Here is a 26842-nt window from a genome sequence, read left to right as displayed (position 1 = left end):
CTGCAAAAATATGGAACCAGCCCAAATGTCCATCAATCAATAAGTGGTTAAAGAAAATGTGTATATATATATTCACCCTGGAATACTACTGAAATAATGACATTCATAGCAACCAGAATGGAGTTAGAGACCATTATTCTAAGTGAAGTAACTCAGGAATGAAAAAATCAAACATTGTATATTCTCACTTATAAGTGGAAGGTAAGCTATGAGGATGCAAGGGCATAAGAATGATATAATGGACTTTGGGTACTTGTGGGGAAGGGGGGAAGGGGAGTGAGGAATAAAAGACTGCACACTGGGAACAGTGAACACTGCTTGGGTGATGGGTACGCCAAAATCTCAGAAATCAACACTGAATAAATTTTCCATGCAACCAAACACCACCTGTTCCCCCAAAACTATTGAAATAAAAATAAAAAACAAACAAATAAATAAATGTAATATTAATAGCTATATTATTTTAATATTATTGATAAGGCTTCACAAGATAAGGTAACACAAGGTAACTTGAAGTTCTGAAATTGCAGTTTAATCTCATAGTAGCTTTACGTGTATGTATTTTTGATTTTCTCTTTTCCTCCTGGTAAGTTTGGTTGAAGAGATTACCCTTTGAGGAGGGAGACAGTGAAGTGGCAATGGGAGATAGAAGGTCAATCTTACATATTTTGCATTATCTCTCAAGAAAAATTCAATGTCTAATGTCTTTTTGCCAAGATATTCATATCAAATTGACATACTAGGTATAGTCAGAGAATAACACCCAGAAGCACAAAATCCATAAAAAATAGTCTTTCTGATATTTGACCTTGTGTGTCAAAATGTTGAAAAACTAGTTAGCTACCACTTTCCCCTTGAAACCGAACCTGAAACTTTCATTTGAAATGACAGTTGTCCTTAAAATAATTTAAGAATCTACACTGCAGCTCTTACTTTTTCTATTTCAAAGATAACTGTTTTTAAGTTTATACTTTTGCCAAGTAAAATTGAAGTTCAGAATGAGCCAATTTTAAGGCCATTTTAGGAATCTGAGAGACTTCTTTTTCTGGCATTGAAGGAGTTTACTAGTTCCAGTACACATTCCACATTTGCCATCCTGAGAGTATCACAAGTACTGCTACTGAATGATTGTATCATCTTGTGAAAATGAATCATGTCTCTAATTTAGAATTTAGATATGATGACCAAGTCTGTGAGAACAAAATTAGTTTACCTGTCAAGTGCAATAAAAAAAAAAAAAAAAAAAAAGAATACAAAAAGAAAAATGTTTAAAACCATCTTTTTTCTAGGATGAATGAGCTAGGCAAATAACTTTTTAACCCAAACTTATCATGTAAAAATTGTTATGGAGAGAACACAAGAATTCAATTAACTACTTGTTCCCTCAGAAGTTAATTGTTGTTAGTCCTATTGTCATGTCTTTTTAATGCCTGTTTTTCAATTCATTGCTTTTTAGACTTAAAAAGGGTATCTCAAAGACAGAGAATTCATTTGATATAAATCAGCTTATTTTTAGTCATTTTCCTATTTTCCTAAAATTTGTAAAGTCAAATTTTGAATACTAGAATAAGTATAAATTATATGTAAGAATTATTTGTGAATTTCAAAAATACCTGCCCCCTCTTTCCCTCCAATATGGTTATTCTAAAATAAATTACAACTTTGGAATATTCCATTCTGATTCTTATCCTAATAATGGAAACCAATTGAGTCATATAGAGCTATAGTTTCTTAGTAAGGCAATTATTAAGAATGTAATATCTTGTGATATATAAGTTTTATTTTTGAGTAACTTCAAATATTTAGTCTCGTTTCACTTAAAAATACTTTTAAAAATCAAATTATATCAATAGCTATTTATTGAGTTCCTACTTTCTACAGTGCTCTGTGAAGGATGCTAGTATAAATAAAATTTTCAGAGTCATTTAAAATTATATGAAAGATTCTCTTTTTAGTATGTGTGTCTAGACTTTTAAGGAGATAAAATCTTCATAAACAAATTTCTCACAAAAGAAAGCAATAAATATATAAGGTGACAGATATGTTAATTAGCTTGATTTAATCATTTCAAAATGTATACAAGTATCAAGGCATTACCTGTGTACTGTAAATATATACAATTTTCATTTGTCATTGATACCTGGATAAAGTTGGAGGGAAAACTACAGAGATTTCTCCTTTACAGAAAAGAGAAAATTAAAATGGGGGGAACTAAGAGGTATTTTTTTTTTTTTAGAGAGAGCTTTAAATATATTATAAAATCATAGATTTTGGAGGCAGGATAAAATCTCAAATTCTTAAGAGTATTTATTTAATTTTACTAGAACTATACATATTATATGCCTACTTTGAACAAATGCAAAGTTAACTGATAATCTAGCCATTTAATTTTAGCAACATAAATACGGCCACAGATTCAACCAGGTATTTTTGAATTGACTCTATGCCAACTCACAACTTAGTTCTAAGTATATTTTGCTTAAAATAATGAGAAACACATTTCTACGGTTCTAAATTTGGGACTTCTTTTTACTGACAGAAAAATTCTCAAGATATGAATGACTGTATTCCTAAATAGCTAACATGTGCTCTCTAGTTCATTTTGCTTAGGCTCAAACATTCATATTTACCATATCCTGCATTGTATGTATTGACCTGCCATCCATAAAAAAGTGGATGCATTTGAAACAGGAATCATGATTCTTTACATTCAGCCTTCTGCAGTTTCTAACTCAGGGCTTTCAACCTAGTGCAATTTAAAAATATATATGGGAAGGAAAGGGAAAAAAGAGAGTAAGCTATATATCTGAGTTGTTGTTAAGTTGCTAACACTTGTTTTTGTGTGTGTGTGTTTCTTCATAGGTACTGATTCATTAGCTTCAGTTAAAATGACAAAATGCTCAATTAATCATTTATTTTAAAATATATAATTGCTGTCTCATGGTGTGATGACTCTATTTGCAATCAGTCCTACCCAGGAGTGGTAGAAAGAGTATTGACTTTGGCACAGAATTCTAACTCAGCGGCCTACTAAGTTTGTCACCTTGGCTGAGCTACCCAACCTCTTCAAGCCTCGGTAGCCTTCCTTGTAAAAAGGGGTTGCTAATACTTAGACTTCTGATTCATTGTGAAGAGAGAATATAATAGATTTTAGTATCTATGCTGCTTGCCTCTCACTAGGAATGTGATTGTGAGTAATTAATCTCTCTAATCCCTAGGTTCCCTGTCTATTCAACTAACATTTATTAAGTCACTCTACGAATATCACCAAGTATCTAGTAAGCTCCAGGAATGCACACATACACAAATATCCCTATTAAAGAAAATACAAGAAACTAGAGAGCACAAAGACAAAATGGGGACATTTTGTCTTCTATACTGAGAGTTAAGAGAAATGTCCTGGTGGAGAAGATAGCTGAATGAGTCTTCAAATAGGAATAAATGTTAGCCAAATGAACAAAGTTTGAGAGGGATTTCTAGATGAGAGAATAAAGGCATAAGGGTGTAAAACAGTATGGTTTGTATGCGAACACCCTAAGCAAGCTGCTATTTGATAGAGTTTAGAATATACAGAAAATGGGAGAAAATTAAACTAGAAAATAAAAGAATAGGTCCAGGTCAGAGGGAGCTTAGATTTATTTTGTAGACACTCTGAAAGGTTTTAAGCAAGGACATAACATAGAATTCATTGGAGAATGAAATTACTGTAGCTAAAGCGAGCAGAATCTATTTAAGAAGTGAGAGGTGGGCATTAGGAGGACAAAGGACAAGTTAGAAGGCTGTGGCATTCATCAAAGTGGAAATTATGCTCTGAATTATACTAATACCATTGTACAATTTATAGGAGCAGGTTTAAGAAATATTTAGGGCATAAAATAGATATGACTTAGTGATTTCTTTGTTGTGTGCAAAGAGAGAGAACCAGAGTGGATGTCTTGGTCTCCGGCAATTAATTGAAGTTCCAAATAAAAGAAAATAGCAAGTTTTGGAAAGGAGATAAATAATTATTTCAGTTGAGAACATGTTGAATTTGAGATTGCAGTCAGACACATACAGCAAGCAAATGGGTAACTGAGCTTAGAGAGATAAGACCTGAAGACAGACATTTGAGGTATCTATAAAATATTGCCTACCTTCCAAGATGATGCTAAGGATTAAATTAGCTAATGTGTATAAAGTGGCTAATGCTACACAGCACTGTAAATAAAATAAATCAGATGGCTTATTTAAGTACTTTACTCAAAAATGTAATTACCATTCCATCCTGCACATAATCATTGAACCAATCTCTGAATTTGAATAAAATCTAAAGTAAAAGTTACAACTTAACCTAATAGACTCTAAAACAATGCATTGAAGAAAGCTTAATAAGACGACTGTCAATCTTCCAGTTATTTCTTCTCTAATCACTAAACTATTAAGGAGTTGGCTTAATGGTCCATCCTCCTCTAACTATAACTGAACAGTTCCTGCCGTGTTGCCTCTTTTGTTACATGCCTCCTGGTAAAAAGAATCCTGTCTTACATCCTGTAAAATCTGTCTTAACATAAAGCCTCTGACTTAAAATAAATTCATCAATATAAAAGTGAAATAATATAACAGAATGTATTAATTCAATTTTCAATTTCAACTAAGGTATCCAAGTCCTGACAACCTGAGGATAATGGAAAAGATGAAAGAAAAAGTGATAATTTTTCCTACTCTCGTCCCAGTTTTTTCAAAGCTTCTTCCCCAAATTATAGAAAGTGACCACCTACCAACATAGATAGAATAATAGATGTTCCTTTAAACCACTTTCAGGTGACTCTACATCTAATCTTTCCAATTTTCCTTTGTAAGCAATCAAAAAGACTTACAGTTGATGCTAATTCCTAACTATGGATATCTAAAAATAAATTAAGGAAATGGCATTGCCAAGTTTTGACTTGATTATTTTTTAAAATTCCTTTTTGTTATATTTAAAACTTAAATTGGATCAGCTGGACATCACACATGGTAGAGAGCTAAACTTATTCATTGCCATTTTTTAATTATAGAGATCATTAGATCATAGACTGTGGAGTGGTTGTGGGTTGATAATGGATCATGAATCCTTTCCGAGATGTGAAGAAGTCTTGTCCTTCATGGATGAGGATGATTGAATTAGTTCTTAATATCAAGTAGAATAATCTGTCTATACTTACTTTTTTATGGTCAAATTACTCCTAAAAATAAGGTAGGGTGTGGCACTATGTTTGCTGGTCTGTATTTGCACATTTGCATTAGAAAAAAACTCTTCCCTGTGATTGATAAAAATCCTCACACACATACTGCTGGTTTTCTAGGTATAAAGTCTGATGTAATCCTAGCTTCAAAGCATTAAGGTCATAATTCTATAGTGAATAACGTTGGATGATTACCTATTAGAGCAATATTTTCTAAACTGATGAATTAATGGACAATATATTTTCACAACATATCACACTTTAATTTTCCTACTGCTTATACAGTGCCACAGAACTGTTTATGATCCTTAGTTCTGTCAGAAAGAAAAGGAAACAGAAGTAATTTTCCTTGTAACGAAATGGATGTAATGCTCCTTGAGAAGAGTAAGTGCCTTTTGAAAAGCCCTTTTCTGCACTGATAGAAAGGAGGAGCTATCACAGGACTCAGTTGGCTATTTCCCTCTTGTGTTGCAATTGAAAATAAGTCATGAGAAAAGAAGTAATGAGTTTCCTTTAGAGTTGAAGGAATGTAATTTACAAGTTAAGAATTTATTGACTATAAAATTTGGGAAACTTTCGGAACCTAGGAAGTGGTAATACATCCCCACCTGAAATGGTTAAAGAAAGAAAAATTTCCAAAGCCAGAAGAAAACCTTCTAACAATTCTCAAAGCCACTCAAGCTATGCAATCTTCTAATATTTTATTCACTAAGCATTCAGTCAATTCCAACTAGGGTATCACTCACCTAGTTCACCAGCAAGTTTTAATGACACACAGTCAACCAAGATTTTTATGTTCTTTTTTCTTTTAGATTTTGATTAAAATAAAACATTCTCCTTTTTACCTTCCTATAGTTTTCCATGAGGCATAATCATACCTCTCCCAGCCTGTAACCAGTATTGTCTTCTTAAGAATGAGGATTTGTGAAATATCCACAGCTCCATCTTGCCCAACGTTTAGTGTATGGTGACAATATCCATTGAAGTCCCATATCTTTAAGAGAAAAATTAAAACCACATTTGAGACAGGAAGGTAAACTTTTGTGTTTATATTCTGAACTAGGATTAATTCATTTAGGATATGTAATCATTAAAGAAAATCAACTCATCATTGAATTTTGCCACTATATTACTCTAGTAATATTGTGAAATATCTACTTGGTTTTCATCCCCATTACTCGGCACAATAACTTTTAAAGCCCTCAGACTCTTTCTCTAATGATAAGATAGTATTTAGTATGCTAATGATATGACTCCATGCTGGGGATCCCCTAAATAGCTTCAGGGTGGGGGCCGGTCTCAAGAAACACCAAGCTCCACCCCAAAACCCCTAGGGAGTAGAGAGGAGTTTAAAGTTGAGTTCATCTCCAGTGGTCAGTGATGGAATCAATCATGCCTGCGTAATGAAGCCTCCATAAAAACCCTAAAGTATGGGAGTTGAAGAGATTCTAGACAGCTGAACATATGTGGAGGTTGCTGGTGGGTGAAAAGCCCAGTATTGAAGAGCTGTGTCCACATGCCTTGCATTATGCATCTCTTCCATCTGTCTGTTCATCTGTATCCTTTGTAATATCATTTATAATTAATGAATACATGTAAGTCAAGTGTTTCCCCGAGTTCTGTAAGCCACTCTAGCAAATTAATCAGATCCAAGGAGAGGGTCACAAGAATGCTGATTTACAGCCCATCAGTCAGAATCACAAGTTACAACCGATGCTTGTGACTGGCATCTAAAGAAAGAAGCAGACTTGTGGGACTGAGCCCTCAACCTATAGGATCTGACTCTATCTCCAAGTAGCTAGTGTCAGAATAGAATTGAATTTGAGGACACCCAACTGGCGTCCTCTGGAAAATCTACCACAAAATTGGTGTATGGGAAAAATCCCTACACATATTTTGGTGACCAGAGGTGTGTATTGTATTCAGTGTGACAGTAGGAGAAACTGGCTTTTTTTTCCTATATAAAGTCATGCATCACTTAATAACAGGATACATTCTGAGAAATGCATCATTGGGTGATTTTATCATTGTGCCAATATCATACAGTGTACTTATGCAAACCTGAATGGTACAGTCTACTACACACCCAGACTACATGGTATAGTCTATTGCTCCTAGGCTAAAAAACTGTACAGCATATTACTGTACTGAATACTGTCAACAATTGTAACACAATGATAAGTATTACTGTACTGAATACTGTCAACAAATGTAACACAATGGTAAGTATTTGTGTATCTAAACACAGAAAAGGTACAGTAGAAATATGGTATTATAATCTTAAGGGACCACCATCATATATGCAGTCTGTTCTTAACTGAAATGTTGTTAGAGAGTTCATGACTGTACATATTTTAGACTCTACTTGTAACTCTATCAATCTATTCCAATAATAGTTCTTCAAATACTGTAAGTTAATATGTATTCTAAATGGAGACACACTATAAAATCATGAAGAAAACCATTGTGGAATCTGTTGACATCCTGAAGTTTTCACTATGTCTAAATTTCTGCTTCCTCATCTGTGACACAGGAACTTTACTCTTCAGGGATGCTTGGAGGATTAAACAGCTGATACAGAACCTGAAACAGTCATCATTTATTAGATTTCTCATCCTCTACCAATAAAACCTCCTGTTGATAGTGGGTGCCAGACCCAGTCCTCAAGAGGAGGCAAGCGGTTCCGGTTTACCTACTGAAGCAGTGGAGTGAAAACTTAAGCCCAATAGGCATACTTTAAGGAGAGCATCATTAGATTAGTAGCAGTTTAAACTAAGCTCTACTATGAAACCTTGTTGGCACATCATGCACAGAGGTCACATTGGCACTATCTAAATTAAAATGCAGGCCAGACACCGTGGCTCATGCCTGTAATCACAGCACTTTGGAAGGCTGAGGCAGGCGGATCACCTGAGGTCAGGAGTTTGAGATCAGCCTGGCCAACATGGTGAAACCCTGTCTCCATTAAAATTACAAAAATTAGGTGGGGCCAGGCACAGTGGCTCACATCTGTAATCCCAACACTTTGGGAGGTGGAGGCGGGCGGATCACAAGGTCAGGAGCTTGAGACCAGCCTGGCCAATATGGTGAAACCACTTATCTATTAAAAACACAAAAATTAGCCAGGCATGGTGGCATGAGCCTGTAGTCCCAGCTACTCAAGAGGCTGAGGCAAGAGAATAGCTTGAACCCAGAAGGCAGAGGTTGCAGTGAGCTGAGATTGTGCCACTGTACTCCAGCCTGGGCGACAGAGTAAGACTCCATCTCAAAAAAAAAAAAAAAATTGCTGGACATGGTGGTGCACACCTGTAATCTCAGCTACTCAGGAGGCTAAGAGAGGAGAATCACCTGAACCTGAGAGGCAGCAGTTGCAGTGAGCCAGGATCGTCCCACTGCACTCCAGCCTGGGCAACAGAGCAAGACTCTGTCTCAAAAAATAATAATTATTATTAAAAGGCATATATCCTTTTAAAATTTAGCTTCTAAAAAATCATGCCACAGATGATTAAAAATTGGCTTAAATTTTGGCTTAAAAGTTCAGCTTCTAGAAAAATCATCCACATATACATTCATATATGTAAAATGACATCTTTTCAAGCATATTCTTGCAGCATTGTTAAAAAGCAAAAGATCTGAATCAATGTAATTGCTCACTAGTAAGTAAGAAAATAGAACAATCAGAATAAGGACTGTCTATGCAGTAGCATATAATGTAGCCGTAAAGAAGAATGAGTCATCTCCATTTTTCCATTTTCCTAGACTCTGCCAAAACTCAACCACCTATGGAAGCTTGAGCAAGTTGCCTTAACTCTTTGGGCTTGTTTCCTCATTTGTAAAATCAGGATGATAAGAGTACCAACCTTGTAGATATACATATATGTGTCTGTGGAGTGCTTAGAATAGTGCCTGGTTCATAGTAAGCATGGAATAAATATTAGCTAACATTATTATTATTGTATCCATTTTTATGAGTCAATATCCAAGACAGAAAAATGCAAATGCAGAACAGCATGTATAGTAGGCTGCCATCAAGAAACAAATGGCCAGGCACAGTGGCACGTGTTTGTAATCCCAGCTACTCAGGAGGAGGCTGAGACACTAGGATCACTTGAACCCAGGGGTTTGAGACCTACCCAGGAAACATAGACCCTGTCTCTAAAAACAAACAAACAAGAATTACTGACTGAAAATAAATAAACAAATGGTGCTTATGGCCAGAAGGATGCACAAGAAAACAGTAACAGTGGTAGCCTCAGAGAAGGAGCTGGAAGCAGCGATGATATATTTTCACTATACATCCATTTTATATTTCAAAAATTTTATTATATGCACACATTAATTATTCAAAACATTAATTAATTTAAAAATAGACCTTTCAAAGCCATGATGAATAAGTTAATAATTTTAAGTCTTTGATTACATAGGTACTGAATTTGGATTCTAATTATAAATTAGATTGGAAAATGTCATTCATTCTTGTTTCTTCGTAGAATACGTCCATAGCAACTCGAACCTGATTTATATGTCCTACACAGAAGTTGCCAGACTTCAGAATTCTGTTGTGCTCTTGTGATAAAGATAAATGCACCCTCAGAAGCAGTTATTATACTACTAAATTCACATTAACTTCTAAGATGTCAAAGCTTCAGTTGAGACTTGAGGCACACACATACTCTTCATCCATGTCACTATGTTTTCCTCTAAACATAGCTCTTACCAAGTCCACCTTAAATAATTTCCACAAGTAGGTATTGCAAAGATCTGAATGTCCCCAGGTCCTACTAAGTCCCTTAGCTGGGATTATTTTAGCAACATCTACAAGGTAAGCCTTACCCTAGATTCTATACCCAGTTACTTTCCAAGATAGAGTTAAATAGAACCTAATCCATTCACTCCAATGTTCAATTCATTCTCACACCCCAGGACTGGTAAGTGAGATACTGGCTTCTCCTATTTGCCTGAACCACTGTCTAATACTCCAATTCCAGTTATTTCTCTTTTATTTCACCTCAGTTATTGGGATTATGGTTGTCCTGGTACCTTCACACATCTTATCAGCTCTCCTGTAAACTAGATTACTTTACTTAAACCCAAATCTCCAGTCCATACCTCATTGCATTAACCTTCTCATAGGCCAACTTCTACCAATTTCCAGAGATTCCCTTTTCAACCCACCATAGCACCTTCCTCACACTAATGATTGCCAGCCTGTAATCCCACTGAATACTTAAACTTCTAAGATGTTCTACCTACATATCTAGGTAGCTTTCCATCACCCTCCCCTACAGCTTAACTGAGTGCATCATACACTACACCATGGAAGGTAGTCTAATACCCAGTTATAGCAGGTTTGAGAAACATTCCAAGTTTATTCAGGAAATTACCTTCTATTGCCTCCTAGTGGCACAAGCCATTTCCAATCAAAGACTCGTTACTCTTGGGGCTGAGGGGAGCAGAGAAGATTCACTGGTGGGCATGACTTCAGATATCAAGTAACTAGTTTTTCATGAAAAGTTGATAATTTTGCAAAAGAAATTAGCATATTCCTCCCAGAAGAAACAAATGATAAATATAGAATAAGAAACTTAGAAGCATCAAATCATGTTAGTTTAGAATGGATAAAATTATGATTATTCTTTCTACTATCTGAATTTCACATAACAAAAATTAAAATTACAAAATAGTTTACTTTTAAATATTTATTTCTTGAAAAATTTGCATCTATGACATTTTTTAAAGTTTACTTAAGTGGTCCTGATTTCTCATTTAATCAACTTTAAAAAGGGAAAACTACAGACATTAGCCGAAGCACATGAAATTATCCAGGCATCGTATTCCCCAAAGTAGTCCCCTATTCACTACAATGAAAAAGGGGTTTTCTGAAATGAGTAAGCCAAGTTATATTTTCATTCTAAATAATTTATTCAGAAAAATTATTTATTCATTTTTCCACAGAGGTTTATTTTCCTAGCAGTGTTGTTATTAGATGGTTGGAATTTTCTCGCTCTTATCATGTCTCATTTCTCTTCTTGCAATGCCAAAAAGGCAAAAATGAGAATATCTATAGCCATGTCTTCTGGCATAGTATTTTAATCTCCTCTTATCTGGATAGAAAAGCATCATTGTGTTCGCACCTTTACAGTTCCATCTGTGCTGCCAGTCAAAAGCCGAGTCTCATTTGCATCAAGGGCCATGGTGCTGATTTCTGCGTTGCCATGGCAACCAGTAAACTGTTTGATTTTCTGCCCAGTGTCTATCATCCAGAAGGAAACAGTAGACCCTGTATCAGAGCTGATTACCTAAGAGAAAATACCATTTTAAAGAAATTAAATATAGTCTCAGAATCAACCATTTATATTTCAATAAAGATATCCAGCCTGTGCATTTCTAGTCCGAAGATCGCCCAATAGTCAGAGACATTTTTGTAATGGACTTTCTTTCTGTTAAGCCGATAACATTTCAATTTCGACTAGACCTGAGGTAATGAAGTCGTGATCCTCTTTATCAGAGGAGATAGGAATCTGCTTTCCCTACTCACCATTCAGCTTTAGTGTCTAGAGGCCATTCCAAAATCAAATTCTGAAAATAAACTTACGAACTTTTCCCATTTAGATGAGAAGGCTGATTTTACTAGTCATGGTGCTCTGACACTATTTACTATATGAAAAGAAACATTTCACAATACAGCAGCTTTCATTTAGCATTCAGAAAAGAAGCTCTATCAGCCATTATGGAAAATGTTAATTTCAGCGAATTACTAGAACTATGCTTTTAATGCCATTAGTCCTTTGCTTTCTTTTTTCCCAAACTACTGTGTATATTTTTATAGCTAAACGCAATTACTGATAGGTCACTAAAACAAACGAGCACAGGTTAAATATAAATCTACATGCACACTTTGAGAGGAAGGCAACAAGACAAATGCTAGAAGGGAAAGGATTATATACAGCAGTTCAAAAATGAGAAATTTTATGGTGGCAAGTGGACTGCTAATTTCAGTTCAAGATATTTAAGAGATTCATAGGTTAAAACCACCTGGCTAATATGACTTTGAAAACCAAAATAATGAAAGAAAAATAATAAGCACATAAATGCATAGCTAGGAAGTTGTCTAAAGCAATATGTAGATTTTACCCAGCACTTTGGGAGGGCGAGACGGGCGGATCACTAGGTCAGGAGATCGAGACCATCCTGGCTAACATGGTGAAACCCCGTCTCTACTAAAAAATACAAAAAACTAGCCGGGCCAGGTGGCAGGCGCCCGTAGTCCCAGCTACTCGGGAGGCTGAGGCAGGAGAATGGTGTAAACCAGGGAGGCGGAGCTTGCAGTGAGCTGAGATCCCGCCACTGCACTCCAGCCTGGGCGACAGAGCGAGACTCTGTCTCAAAAAAAAAAAAAAAGAAAAAGAAAAAGAAAGCTTAAAGCATTTCTTTTTCTGTTTAGGTATTGATTACCATCGTATAAATGTAAATGTATTAATAATATGTTAAATTTAAATGCTGCATTTTCATAATCAAATGGGCTGAAGTTTATCAAATGTATATTCAGGACTGGCCATCATGCATGCATGCATTCATTCATTCATTCTACAGCCACTTGCATAACATCCAGGCTCCATAATGGCAATGGAATTTCACTGGCAAAATCCTCCTCTCAAGGAGTCCATTGTCTATGGTCTACACCTGTACATTAAAACCACCTGGAGAACTTTAAGAAACATCACTGCATACCAGACCAGAAACTCTTATTCAATTGGCCAAGGAAATTGATTTTTACAGAGCATCACAGGTGATTTAAATTTACAGGCTGACCTATGACCCGTTGGTCTAGATGAAGAAACAGGCAAGAAACAGATAAATGCTAAACAATGTTTCAAGTTCAGAAGTATCACCTTTGGGTGCTGTGGAAGCACAGAGTGGAAAATGTGAAGTCCACTTGCTGGAGTGGGGGATTGCGTTAGGGAGTGGAGGAGCAAAGGGCAAGTCAGGATTCACAGAGAAGGTGATAACTGATCTGGGATTGAAGATGGAGACATGTATTTATTATGAGATGTGCCCCCAAGCCCTTTCACTTGTAATCTCATTGGGTCTTTACAAAAACTCTGTGAAATAATGTTACCACCATTATTTTACCAATGATGAAATTGAGTTTGTAATTAGCTAACAATGTCCCCAAACTTACAGATTTGAATCCTAGACATAGAGAGCCACATCATAAGGTCTTCCTCTATTCCAGCACAGTATTCCAGATAACTAACAGTTCAATTAGGAAAGCACTTGGAGAATATTCCAAGAATGAGAAACAACACAAAGCTTCATAGAGCCCAAGTGCAGAGTATTTGAAGCGACAAATATGGTGGGATTTCAAACGAGGAGGCAAGCTGAAGATGAAACCTTAGAAATTTCTGGTAAGCAGCTCCAGAGAATACTGAATAATGTATAAAGTCAGTTTTACCGGGAGAGGGCCCACAGCTTTCATCAATTATCATTGGGGGGCCAATGATTAATCTAAAAGGCTAAAAACATTATTATTGTTCTTAATAAGGCAAAGAGTCATATAGTATTTTTTGTTAGTTGGCTTGTAAAGATACTTCTTGCAACAATGTGGAGAATAAACTGGGGTTTGGGGAAGACCATTTAGAGGCTGCTTAAGAGTACAGGTAAGAGGTTCTCACCTAACAGAGTAGTTCTGGGGTACAAAGGAGGGGAACAATTAAAAGAAAGGCCATGATTTAGCAACATTTGTATCTCAACAAAGAAATTAGCCAGGCACGGTGGCTCATACCTGTAATCCCAGCACTTTGGGAGGCCGAGGTGGGTGGATCACAAGGTCAGGAGTTCGAGACCAGCCTAACCCACATGGTGAAACCCCATCTCTACTAAAAATACAAAAATTAGCCAGACGTAGTGATGCACACCTGTAATCCCAGCTACTTAGGAGGCTGAAGCAGGAGAATTGCTTGAACCCAGGAGGTGGCGGTTGCAGTGAGCCAAGATCGTACCACTGCACTCCATCCTGGGTGACAAAGCAAAACTCCATCTCAAAACAAAAAACAAAAAACAAAAAAAAAAACAAAGAACTGATAATGAGCATATGATCCTTTTAGCCCTTCTTTTTCTGAAATTACAACTTTAATGAGACAATTTTTTAAATGAAGTAAACCTGTATTTATGCTACACATTTTCTCTCACTGAAATCAAAAGTACCTTAAATATTTAATTACCATAATTAAATTACTGTGTAATTTCTAAGACCAAATGATCTGGATCTTTGAAATAATGTAACAACACATTAATTATCATCCCATGTCATTAACTGTTTCTATTTGATTGTGTTTGTGCACTATACACCGTGTTTAGGAGCACTGGATCTGGAGTCAGGATGCCTAAGTTTGAACGTCAGCTGCCTCACTAACTATTTTTCTACCTTGGACATTAAAGTCAAGCACATTACTTACCTTTACGCTTCAACTTCCTTATCTGTAAACTAGAGTTATTCATAGTAACTACTTCAAACCATTGTTATGAAGTTTAAACAAACTAATATTTTTAAAGCATTTACCACAGTGCATGGCATAGCCATATATAAGCCATAGAAGTTAAGCAGTGTTACTACGCCATCTAAGCTTTATTTACCTGACCTCTTAGGCTTGTATCACTGTGCATATCCAAATCAATTTAAGAAAAATAGTATCTTGCTTTCCTCCAACTATGACAGTGAATGTAGACAATTATATTTTAGAAACCAGATTTTAGATGCACATTGGAATTTTGAATTACACTTGTGAATTTCTCACAGAAGTGCTTAGGAAGTTGGAATACATTTATTAAAGATAAAATCATGAAAGTATAATTTGCCAAGCTTATGTGAAAATTTTGATAGTGGTCTTTTAAGAAAGGTTAAAGATTGTGAAGATTTATTATTTCTATTAAAAAGCATATTTTGGATTTGTTTGTTTGTTTTAATTATTTTAAATTGACACATAGTAACTACATACTTATGGGGTACCGTGTGATATTTCAATACATGTACACAATGTATAATGATCAAACAGGGTAATTAGCATATCCATCACCTAAAACATTTACTATTTCTTTATGTTGAAGCATTCAAAATCCACTCTTCTAGCTGTTTGAAAATATACAATAAGTTGTTGTTAACTATAGTTACCTTATAGTGCTATAGAACACTAGAACTTACTCTTCTGATCTAGCTGTATTAAAAAGCATTTTCCGAGCAGCTATTATATGTTAGTCATTTCAGTACCAAAAGATGGTACTTTTTATTTCCCTAACAGAAATAAAAGAGCCATGTTCAAAGAAAAGACTTGATTACCTGCTCGGGGTGGGCATCACCCACATTACAAAGCATCTAATCATTCACCACTGTTATCTAATGTAGATATTCAATGAGGAATTAGTAATGTTCACTTTTTGCCATTTTATACTCTTTCCCCTGCCCACCCGACTGAGCCCCAACATACTATTCACCAGTTTTCATCACCTTTCTCTGCTCATTTAACAATTTCTCATGAAAACTAAATCAGTCATGACAACAGCATATAACCAGTCTGATTTCATTTTATGGCAGTCTGCCTCACGGTGCAGTTTGCAGGAAAACAGTGTGTTGAAACTGACTATGTCTCAAACATCCAACCAGTATTAACCAGAATCTCCTCTCACTATGACAATATTGGAATACAAGAATAACAATACAGGTGAAAAGGCATTCAAAGTGTAGTGAAAGAGGAGTACATTTAACATTACTTGGCCGATGAAGAAAATGGATTCACTTCATGACCATGGAAACTATGTTTGGCAAGTTGTTTTCATCAGCAATAAAGCCTAGGTATAAGTCCTGGCGTCACATTTCTATGCCACATTTTAATGATACCAAATCTCTTTAAGTTTGTAATTTATTTCTGATTATCTCTTATCAGGCTAGACCTCAGCTGATGAGGATGGGGCCCTGACACTCTGCAGAGTAAAAATGGTGCTAACAACCACTCTCCAAGGCACGTGAGCCTCCTCAGTCGATCGTTGTTCTGATGGAAACAGTCTCCCTTTCATGTACTTCAGTTAGTAACTGTTTAGGAATATGTGTCTCCATTTTGTTTCTCTCATCTGAAGCTGTCACAGCTAATCAGAAAATTCTAAGATATGTGAGGTTGTATTCATGTTACCTAATTGTCTTATTGCTATTCCAATAACAGTAGGCACTTTAGTTGTCTTTTATGTGGATTTCAAGTCCTAGGTCTAAGAAAAAAAAAAAAAAAACAGGAACCAAAAATTACAGCAGCAAATGCCACGAGCTAACAGAGGGTTGAGGTATTCGATTCCATCGCTGTTTATGATTTTATTTATTTTAGTTAGTGCTGTTTATGATCCTATAATATAAAATAGGTTACTTCCTTTATTTCCATTTTGTAGAAAATCTCTAGAAGTTACATTTCAGTGAATAGGGAGGTGAAGAGTATGATGATGTCTCAGAGTACAAATCTTTCAAATATTTTAGGGCAGCCATTCTTTATTTATAAATCTTGCTAATTGGATTTTGTCTCTTTTTAAATTAATTGGTAATTTGCTCTTTCAAATTCATTATTTGAGTGTATTGAATACCTGTAATATGCAAGGCCCTAGATCTAGAAACTAGTGATCCAGCAATGAGTAAGTTCCGTTCTTACATTTTGCCCAGGGAGAGAGGCAACAAGATCAGGAAAAAAAGTATATCTATCTACACACACACACACACACACACACACATACATATATGTAAAATGCATGTGCATATATGTAATATATGTGTGTGTGTGTGTGTGTATATATACATGATGTTTGGTGGTAATAAAGGTTATAGAGGAAAATATGGCTGAGAAGGAAGCAGAGGGCTTTTGTTGTAGGTGCAAAATTGGGGAATCTGGGAAGGTCTCCCTGAGGAATCATTTGTGGAAAGACATAACTGAGATGAAGAACTGAGCCAACCAGATACTTGGGTGAAAAGAGTTGCAGACAAAGGAAACAGCAGTGCAAAGGCCCTGAGGCACAGTGTCCTTGGCACATTCAAGGAATAGCAAGGAAGCCATCAAGGCTTAAGCAGTGTGAGGGAAGGGAGGAGCCATTGCCTGCAGTTGGTGCACAGAGATTCAAAACAATCCAAAACTACCAAACTCCCATAAGAACTAGGGAACAACTTTTAAAAATGGAAAAAAAAATAACTTTCCTCTTTTTGGCTAATATTAATTAAGCATTTACCCTTGCTTTATTTCATGTATCTTTATATATAATATTACTTGTTCTTAACAAAAATTCTACAAGGGATGTATTATAATTAGAATTTTATAGATAAAAAAGCTGAAACTTAGAGGAATTGAATCACCCAGTCTGTGTAAAGTGCTGAGAACTCTGCCTGACTCTAAAACTCCACCAATTCTCTTATTCTGAAAATCTTCTTCTAAAAACAGTTAAGACTGTGATGATGAGAGAGGCTGAGGAAAGGGTCCTCTCCTATACTGGTTTAGTGTAGCTTTATGGAGAGCATTTGACAACATTTGTCAAGATTACAGATGTAAATATTCCTTGCCCCAATACTTCTAACTATAGGAAATTATCCTATAGGTATTTTCTCATCAGTGCAGAGTTCTGAGCCCAAGGTGAAAAACTGCTACATTATTTGTAACAAAAACTGCTGGAACTAACCTAAATGCTTAAACAAAGTTTGTAATATGCATGCAATGGAATACTATGCAATTGTGAAAATGGACAAGGACACTCTTTAGGTAATGAGATAAAACTATCTTTAGGATGTATTGTTACGTATAAAAGCAATGTACAAAGCAGTTTGTCTGTACACATAAAATGCTTTCATTTTTGTAAAACAAACCTATAAAATAATATATATTCTTAAATATTGAGTTATTAAATATTACATATCTATTTCAAAGAATAAGTTTACCCTGCAACAACACAGGGGTTAGAGATGCCTACCCCCCACACAGTTAAAAATTCATGTATAATGTTGATCCGCAAAAAACTTAAGTACTAATATTCCACCATTGACCAGAAGCCTTACTGATAACATAAACAGTTGATTAATACACATTTTGTATGTTACATGTACTACATACTGTATTCTTACAACAAAGGAAGCTAGAGAAAAGAAAATGTTATTAAGAAAATTATAAGAAAGAGGAAATATACTTACTATTTATTGAGTGGAAGTCAATTATCATAAGGGTCTTCATTCGTGTCTTCTTCACATTGAGAAGGCTGAGGAGGAGGAAGACAGAGGGTTGGACTTACTGTCTCAGGGGTGACAGAGACCAAAGAGGCAGAGGAAGTGGAAGGGGAGGCAGGAGGTCAGGAGCAGCAGGCACACTTGGTGTAACTTCACAGAAACATCTTGTAATTTCTGTCTGACTTTTTGCTTTTTCTTTTCTCTAAAAATGTTTTCAAATAGTACTAATCCCTCTTCCAACATGTGCTTTAGTTTCAGTGCCTATATTGTAGAAAGGTCTATGCCATAAAATAAGTCAAAAGCAGTCTTGAATAATCAGAATGCTTCTGTCAGATTGCCTAACATCCATTATTGTCTACGTCCATTTGTTTTCTGGCACTGCTTCTTCTATGTCTTCTTTCTCAGTCACTGGTTTGAAAGCACTCCTCTTCATCAAGTCATCTTCTGTTCATTCCTCTGATTTAGTGTTTATCACATCTTGAATTTCGCCAAAATCCATATCTTAAAACCCTTCACCTCACCCCCATTCCCACCATTTTTGCCATGTTCACAATCTCTTTCATGATTTCCTTGACTGGCTCTGTTGTAGATCCTGTGAAGTCATGTGCAACATGTGGACACAGTTTTCTTCAGCAGGAATTTATTGTTTCGGGTGTGAGGGCTCTCATGACTTTTTCTATAGCAATGATGGCATCTTCAATGGTGTGACCCTGCCAGGCTTTCATGATGTTCTCTCTATTCTGATTCTTTTCCATAGCATTGACAGTCTTTTTCATAAAGTCCCAGTACCATGTGTAATGAGCCTTAAAGGTCCTCATGACCCCCCTTGTCTAGAGGTTGATTTAGAGATGTTGTGGTTGGGGGCAAGTAGATCACTTTGATGCCTTTAGTGTTGAAATCATGAGGTTCCGTGGGGCCAGGGGCATTGTTTAATATCAAAAGAACTTTAAAAAGCAGTCTCTTACTGGTAAGGTGCTTCCTGACTTCAAGTGCAAAGTATTGAAGGAACCAGTTCAGAAAAAGCATTCTCATTGTCCAGATCTTCATGTTGTACAGCCAAAAGAATAGCAGCTGATGTTTGTCTTTTCCATTCTAGGCTCAGAGGTTAGCAGCTTTGTAGACAAGTGCTGTCCTGATAAAAAACCTGGCTGCATTTGCACAAAATAGCAGACTTGGCCTATCCCTTCCTGCCTTAAATCCTGATGCTTGCTTCTCTTCCTTATTAGTAAACATCCTTTGTGGCATTTTTATTTCAGAATAAGGCATTTTCATCTGCTTAAAAATTTTATTCAGGCAGCAATCCTTTCTTCTCGATGATTTCCTTAATGGTGTCTGGAAACTCATTTGCTGCTTCTTGACTGGCAGAATCTGCTCCTCCTGTTATTTTGATATTTTGTATACCAAACTATTTTCTAAAGTTATCAAACTGTCCTTTGCTGGAATCAAATTCTCCAGCTTTAGATATTTCACCTTTCTTTTGCTTTAAATTATTGTATAATAACTGCTCATTCTCTAATCATATTAGTCTATAGGAATGCCTTTCTTATAGCAACCTGCACCCACATAAGACCTATATTTTCAATATGAGGTAAAAAGATATTTCACAAAAAACATATATGGTTTTTCCACCTGCTGGTGTAACTACAGCAATGGTTTCATTAATTTCTTTTTCTTTTTTTATGGTGGTCCTAATGCGGGATTCATTTATATTGAAATGGCAAGCAACCACAACTGCAGACATCAACCTATGGTACATATCAAGCAACTCAACTTTTCTTGCAATGTCATCAGTTTTCTCTGCTTCTTGGTAGTACTTACAGCATCCCTAGTGACACTTCTTATGCGTTCCATGGTATTATTCAAAGTTTATGGTACTGTAATAAACAAGATGAAAATATGCAAGAAGTTCTAGAGATCACATTTTCCTGATACAGGTCATTTAATGTAGAGAGCAACTGCTCATTTGGAGATGATTAGTATCACATGGCATTTTAAACAAATGCAACACTTGAGCTCACCACAACAGCAACAGGGGGTGGCTATGAAATCACTGCAGTAGTGCAGTATGTACTACAGTTAATTTTTTTGTTTGTTTGTTTTTGAGACGAAGTCTTGCTCCGTTGCCCAGGCTGGAGTGCAGTGGTGCTATCTTGGCTCACTGCAACCTCTGGGTCCCGGGTTCAAGCAATTATCTGCCACAGCCTCCCGAGTAGCTGGGATTACAGGCAACCGCCACCACACTCGGCTAATTTTTTTGTATTTTTAGTAGAGACAAGGTTTCACCATGTTGGCCAGGCTGGTCTTGAACTCCTGAACTCGTGATCCACCTGCCTGGGCCTCCCAAAGTGCTGAGATTACACGCATAAGCCACTGCACCCAGTCTGTACTACAGTTAATTTTATGCAGTTATGATTTAATACTATATCTTTTTGTTTGCATTTCTCTTGACTGCAAATGGTGCCATGTACAGTCTGTATTTGAATATGTAAGTTTTGATAAATTTTAACTTTTCATAATAGATTTTGTATATTTTATGGTACTAACTAATAAAATAGGCTAGTTTGTGTGTACATATATATATATATCTTTTATGCGTTCATTCTATGTATAATATTTTCTTAATTTTTTTATATTTCTGGGTGATTTATCTGTATTTTTTTTAATTGTTGCAAATATCCAAAAAAGAGTTCCAATATATTCATTTTTAAAAATCTATGTGGAGCTGGGCACTGTGGCTATGCCTGTAATCCCAGCTACTCAGGAAGCTGAGGCAGGAGAGTCACTTGAGGCCAGGAGTTCAAGGCTGCAGTGAGCCATGATCACGCCACTACACTCCAGCCTGGATAACACAGTGAAAAAAAAAAAAAAAATCATATACATATGGCCCCTCGCAGTTCAAGCTAGTGAAGTTGAAGGGTCAACTGTATATATGAAAAAAATATATATATTCACTTGTTTAAGAGTTGAATAGCCCTTAAACATTGCTTGTGGAAGTCATAAAACTGGTTGCCTACAGGAAAGGAAACTGAGTAGGGGGATAAGAGAAAATATTTGCTGTATTCCTTTTTGTTGTTTGAATTCTTCAGTATGTAAACATGTTGTTTCTTCCAAACTAATCACATTAAATAAATGTGTATCTGTTCGGACATGTATGTGTGCATGTACGTGTATGTTTTAGTATAACCTCTAAAACTAGGAACTTCTTATCAAGTGACCACAACACACAGCCTCAGAACTGACATATAACAAATGACAGCTTTAAGCTAGCCAAAACAACAACAACAACAACAAAAACACAACTGTATTAACAGAACGGATGTCGCTTGGTGCCCAGCAAAGAGGCAGGAAAGGAGAAAATTTTCATTGTGTAAATCCAGTTCTGTTCAAAAAAGAAACTCACGGATTTTGTACTAAGTGTAAGTCCTAAAAAGGTAGACTGTCTTGTACGATGGAAATAAATTTCCCTCAAGCCTGTCCTCTTTTCTCCGATTTTACAATTACCAAGGGAACAACCAATTGAATTGTTTGGGTTCTCAAATACCCTCAATTTCCAAAAAATTCTGTGCAGAAAAGAGGACAAAAGATATGCTATCAAGAGAAAATTATACCTCATCCCTTGTTTTTTAAATAATGGAAGGCCACATGTTTATTATAAATTTTGGACATGCATATGTATACATGGAGCTGTTTGGACCGCAATAATCTAAATTAAGATAAGGTAACTATAAATTGTAAATAAGGTTAAGGGTGGAAAAGTTTACTATAAAATTTTGAATATGATGGCATAGATAATAACTTTGTACAGATGCTTTACATGTATACATAATGGAATTTTTTCACAAGAAAGATTTTTTTAGTGTTTACCTTTGATATATTTTTATATTGTGCCACAGTAAAGAAACAAAAAACTACAATTAAATGATGATGAAGCCAGGTGCAGTGGCTCATGCCTGCAATCCCAGCACTTTGGGAAGCCGAGGCGGGTGGATCACGAGGTCAGGAGATCGAGACCAGCCTGACCAACATGGTGAAACCCTGTCTCTACTAAAAATGCAAAAATTAGCCAAGCGTGGTGGCACACACCTGTAATCCCAGCTACTCAGGAGGTTGAGGCAGGAACCCAGAAGGCAGAGGTTGCAGTGAGCTGAGATAGCGCCACTTCACTCTAGCCTGGGCGACAGAGTGAGACTCTGTCTCAAAAAAACAAAGATGATAAATATTTGCTTGTCAGTTAATCCTGAAGCAACCAAAGGTAAGGGCACCACCAGTCTATGGCTGTGACCTGGACCAGCCCCCATTTTTAATAAATAATTTGGCAGTTTGTAGGTAGTGTAATAATCAAGCCTCAAGAAACAGCATCGCGCCAGATAAAGTGAAGAGGGTCTAGTATTGAAATTTGCAAAGCCAGCATGCTTCTGGATTATGAAAACCCCACAGAGAATCTCAGGACGTCTCTTGGAATAAGCCAGGTGATTACTGTCTGACCTATCTCTTCATGTAACCAAGTATGTGATTAATATATTAGAGGTTAGAAGCGGGATAAAAAAGTAAGATTCTAGGAGGCAATTTGTTTCTCAAATTATCTGATATTCATACCCTTTAGCCTAGAAATTTACTCCTAAGAATTTACCCTAAAGAGATATAGTTGTAAGTATCAATGTATTTATCTACAAAAAAAATCATAATAGTAAAGTCTACATCCAGGGAAATGGATCAGTATATTATGATACATATATACAATGGGCTACTATGCTGCCTTTTAAAAATGATAAATTAGTTCTACATTTAGCCACAAGGAAATATATTCTAACATATTATTGGATAAAAAAGTATGTTACAGAGCCTTGTTTATGTAAAATAGTCTATGCACAGAAAGATGTTTAGAATATGTTGATGTCAGCAATAGTTTTGTATTTGAGTTTTACTGCATTGCTTTAATTTCTTACAATAATCATGTAACATTTTGCAGCAGTTACTAAAAAAAAGTTATTTTGATAAGAAAAATTGTAAATATCATTTAGTCTATTAAAATTTGATGACACCTAAATGTCTAGCTTGATTATAAATGTGTTCAAGGTTCCCAACAAACTGAAACATTATCTATTTTACAAAAATAAATAAACCTACATCATTAGGATGAGAATCATTGTGATAACACAAATATTTCATCTATTCTAGTTTATATATCTAGAAATACATGTTTTAAAGTTTCCTAAATTCATAAATGTTTTTTTGTTTTCTTTTGTTTTCTTGTAAAAAGCTTCATAAGAACTGAGTGCAGAGATGGTTCATTAGATCTGCTTCCAGGATATTGGATTGCTTTAATTCTTTCCAAATCGTACATTCCAGAGGACTCCTTCATCCAGTCCCAACTTGTTCTGCTGCTGGCTGTGAGAAAAAACTTTGCCAGGTGAAATAAAGCATATGATTTATTTTAAAAGGCTTTGCATGGCTTAACACCACTTTCCTAGACTAGGATACAAGGGTCTCAAAAGACAGGAAGATAAATAAAAGTCACAGAAATGTCCCAAGCGGCTTTTATACAGGAATTATATTGGGTCCCCACTGAAGTCCAAATACAAGGAAATAATAAAGTGTAGGGAACATGTTGAAATGACAACAGAAGGGAAGGTTTTCATTAAATTCAAACAAAGGGAAAATGTTCAAGAAAGACACCAAACCGAATAACCAAAGATCAAGAGACCATGGACTGAAAAAGCATGGCTTCCTGTTACGCTTGACATGGAAAATGGCAATAATTTATCAAGTCTAGTAGTTGAGTATTCATTTTGTGATCAGAACAGTGTTAGGAGCTGTGGGAAAATACAAAAATGGAAGAAACGGCTCTTCCCCTCACACCAAAAACATAGGAAGAGAGAGAAATAAGTTTAGTTAAGTGTTTACCTGGGAAAACAACTAAAAAATGTGGCCAATGCTCAGGAAGAGGAGAAGTAAGTGTGAGTTGAGATGGCTCTGGAGACTTCAGGGAGCTAAGGACCAAAGCTGAGGCTTGCAACTAAATGTTTACAAGATGAAACTGCAATGGTGAAGAAGAGAAGGAGGAGGATAAACAACTTTTCCACCTCAAGGGGCATTCCTGAGGAGAAGCAGGGGTAGGGACAAACTGCAGTTCAGGGTGTCCTCACCCTTCTAATTCTTCCTAACATTTGTTAGCACATGCCACAGTGTTACCATAAAGATTAAGGAATCTCAAGAAGTTAATAAGAAAAGGAGATGTCATAATGCAGCAACATTCGCCCTATGTGGTATGGGGGACCTGAAAGAACCTTTCAGGGCTGGCAGCATAAGAGACAAGAGGACACTTCCAAGATTTCAGTCCTAACAAGGCAATGCCAGGGAGGCAATGTGATTCCCATTACTATTCCTACACCCCCACAGACACACACATTTTAAGAAGCTGGCAAACTAAAGCTCAGACAGGCTAAGCAGTCTGTTCAGAATTTGAACCCACATATTTCCAGCCCAGCAGTTCTGGTTTGTGGTTTTGGGATTCCTTTGCATTCTTAAAAAGTATTGAAGAATCCAAATAGCTTTATGTGAAATACACACACACACACACACACACACACACACACACGTACACATATATAACACAGATAGATCGATCTGTATTTTTATATTTGTTTATCATATTAGACATTTATAGGGAGACAGTAATGCACAAAAATATAACAGCACGCATTCCCTTAGTCATAAGAGCAATGCTGTTATCACACAACACACATCATGCAGCCTCTAGAAAACTCCACTGTACACTTTTGAGAAAATGAAAGTTTAGAAAGAAAGCAATAAACTAATATTATGATGAAAATAGTGTTGACCTCCCAGATTTCCTAAGAGAATCTGAGTCTCCCAGAGGTCCAAGATCGCACTGTGAAAAATGTTGTTTTAATCTCAATTCTATGCTTTACTTTTCCAAGACCAGATGCATTCAACGAATGGCCATCAATATGCTCCTAAGATCCCTTTACTGCTTTAACTCCCACGATGTCTGCGAAGTATTCCCAAACTTGCCACCCCAAAATAAACCCTCTCTCCAAAAATGCACTGTCAGTGCTCAAGCTTCTTTGCAGGTGCTCACGTTGTATCTTCGGTCTAGAACTACCTCCTCCTCCTTTTAGAGATTTTGGCTTTCAGGGTTCTGCTGAAATGTGACCAACACTGGCCCCAGGCAGAATTGATCGCTCTCCATAAAGAGCACTTCGGTTTTATCTCTACTTCGTTTTACTGCGTTCTACTGTTTCCTTGTTAGTAATATGTCTCCCTTCCCTTCTTTCATTCCACAATCCTGTAAGGAGCACCTGTCCAGCAATCATCAACACTATGGGTAGGACCCAGATCTTCCCTTAAAGAGCTGAATCTTCCTGAGCTATTGGGGGACTAAACTATTTTATTAATCTCTAATTCTTCATCCTTGGCACCCGACACTTGTTCAAAACTGTGTTATTTGCTTTGTCTAATTACTCTAAAATGGTAAGTTATCACTGGTTGATGGGAATGTGAGTGATATTTTCTTTGCACTTTTCTGCAATATGTTTTTATAATTATAAATGTAACACATACAGTGTTCATGTTTCTATAGCTTAGCAGCTAATAGGAAATGCTGAGGTATGTGATACACAGCTCTATGTGCTTTACATACATATCAATGCTTATCACTATTTATGTTATTCACAGCAAGTAGAGGTGTGAATACTCAACTCAATCATATAGTGATGCATCCTATATCATGTACCATATGTACATTGTTCTTTGGTTGTCTATAAGTTGCATGTATGTGAGTTACCTTGGCTTTGTCTTTCTGCCCCAAATAAATCCAGATCTTCTTTGTGTCTAATTTCCTGAATTTCTCAGGGAATATTGCTCATCTTATGGCCAGGCAACACAGGATTTTAACATCTACACACAAATTTAGCATTTTAACTTTGCAGATCTCAATTAGGAGAATGATCTCTTGGAAACAAATACATCTTTCAGTGGCCACCAGGGAGTCAAATTAACTGGTTGCCTTTATAAAGTTCAGTAAAACATTTAGCAGGAAATGTTTTCCCGCAGATGGAATTCAAAATGAGTTGTTTTCTAAATTATCTTATTTCCTAGAATAACCAGAAAACAGTGTTTTAAATAGTGATATGACACACTACTCATTACTAACAAAGGGCTTTCCACCCCTTGCACAAAATCTCCACTAGTCATTTCTATGTGAATGCAGAAACTTCTGCAGAAGGGAAAAGAAAGAATGGATTGAGCTACTGTTTAATTGGCTGCAAGCTGGAGACTTGCTTCTGTTTGTCTCCTGCTGTGCTGTTACCATCAGGCCTGAGGGAATTGCTGCAGCAGGCTAACCTCTGATGCTGCTTGCTCCCTTCATGGCACTCACAGG

The 26842-nt window shown here is 36.2% G+C and overlaps 1 protein-coding gene across 2 annotated transcripts in view; it reads right to left on the bottom strand.

Moving 5' to 3' along the window:
- Nucleotides 1-26842, bottom strand: part of WDR49 (WD repeat domain 49) — a 198749-nt gene that overhangs the window by 77446 nt on the left and 94461 nt on the right. The window contains exons 9-10 of one of the 2 annotated variants that reach the window (XM_030932047.1): nucleotides 11339-11503; nucleotides 6050-6198 (exon numbers count right to left, since the gene is read on the bottom strand). In XM_030932047.1, the coding sequence (XP_030787907.1) occupies nucleotides 6050-6198; nucleotides 11339-11503 (314 nt within the window). The remainder of the gene's footprint in view (nucleotides 1-6049; nucleotides 6199-11338; nucleotides 11504-26842) is intronic. The other variant, XM_030932058.1, reaches the window with a different exon arrangement.

This window comes from Rhinopithecus roxellana, chromosome 1 (assembly GCF_007565055.1).
Source record: "Rhinopithecus roxellana isolate Shanxi Qingling chromosome 1, ASM756505v1, whole genome shotgun sequence".
NCBI classification, from domain to species: Eukaryota; Metazoa; Chordata; class Mammalia; order Primates; family Cercopithecidae; genus Rhinopithecus; species Rhinopithecus roxellana.
This window is presented reverse-complemented; position numbering and strand designations above follow the sequence as displayed.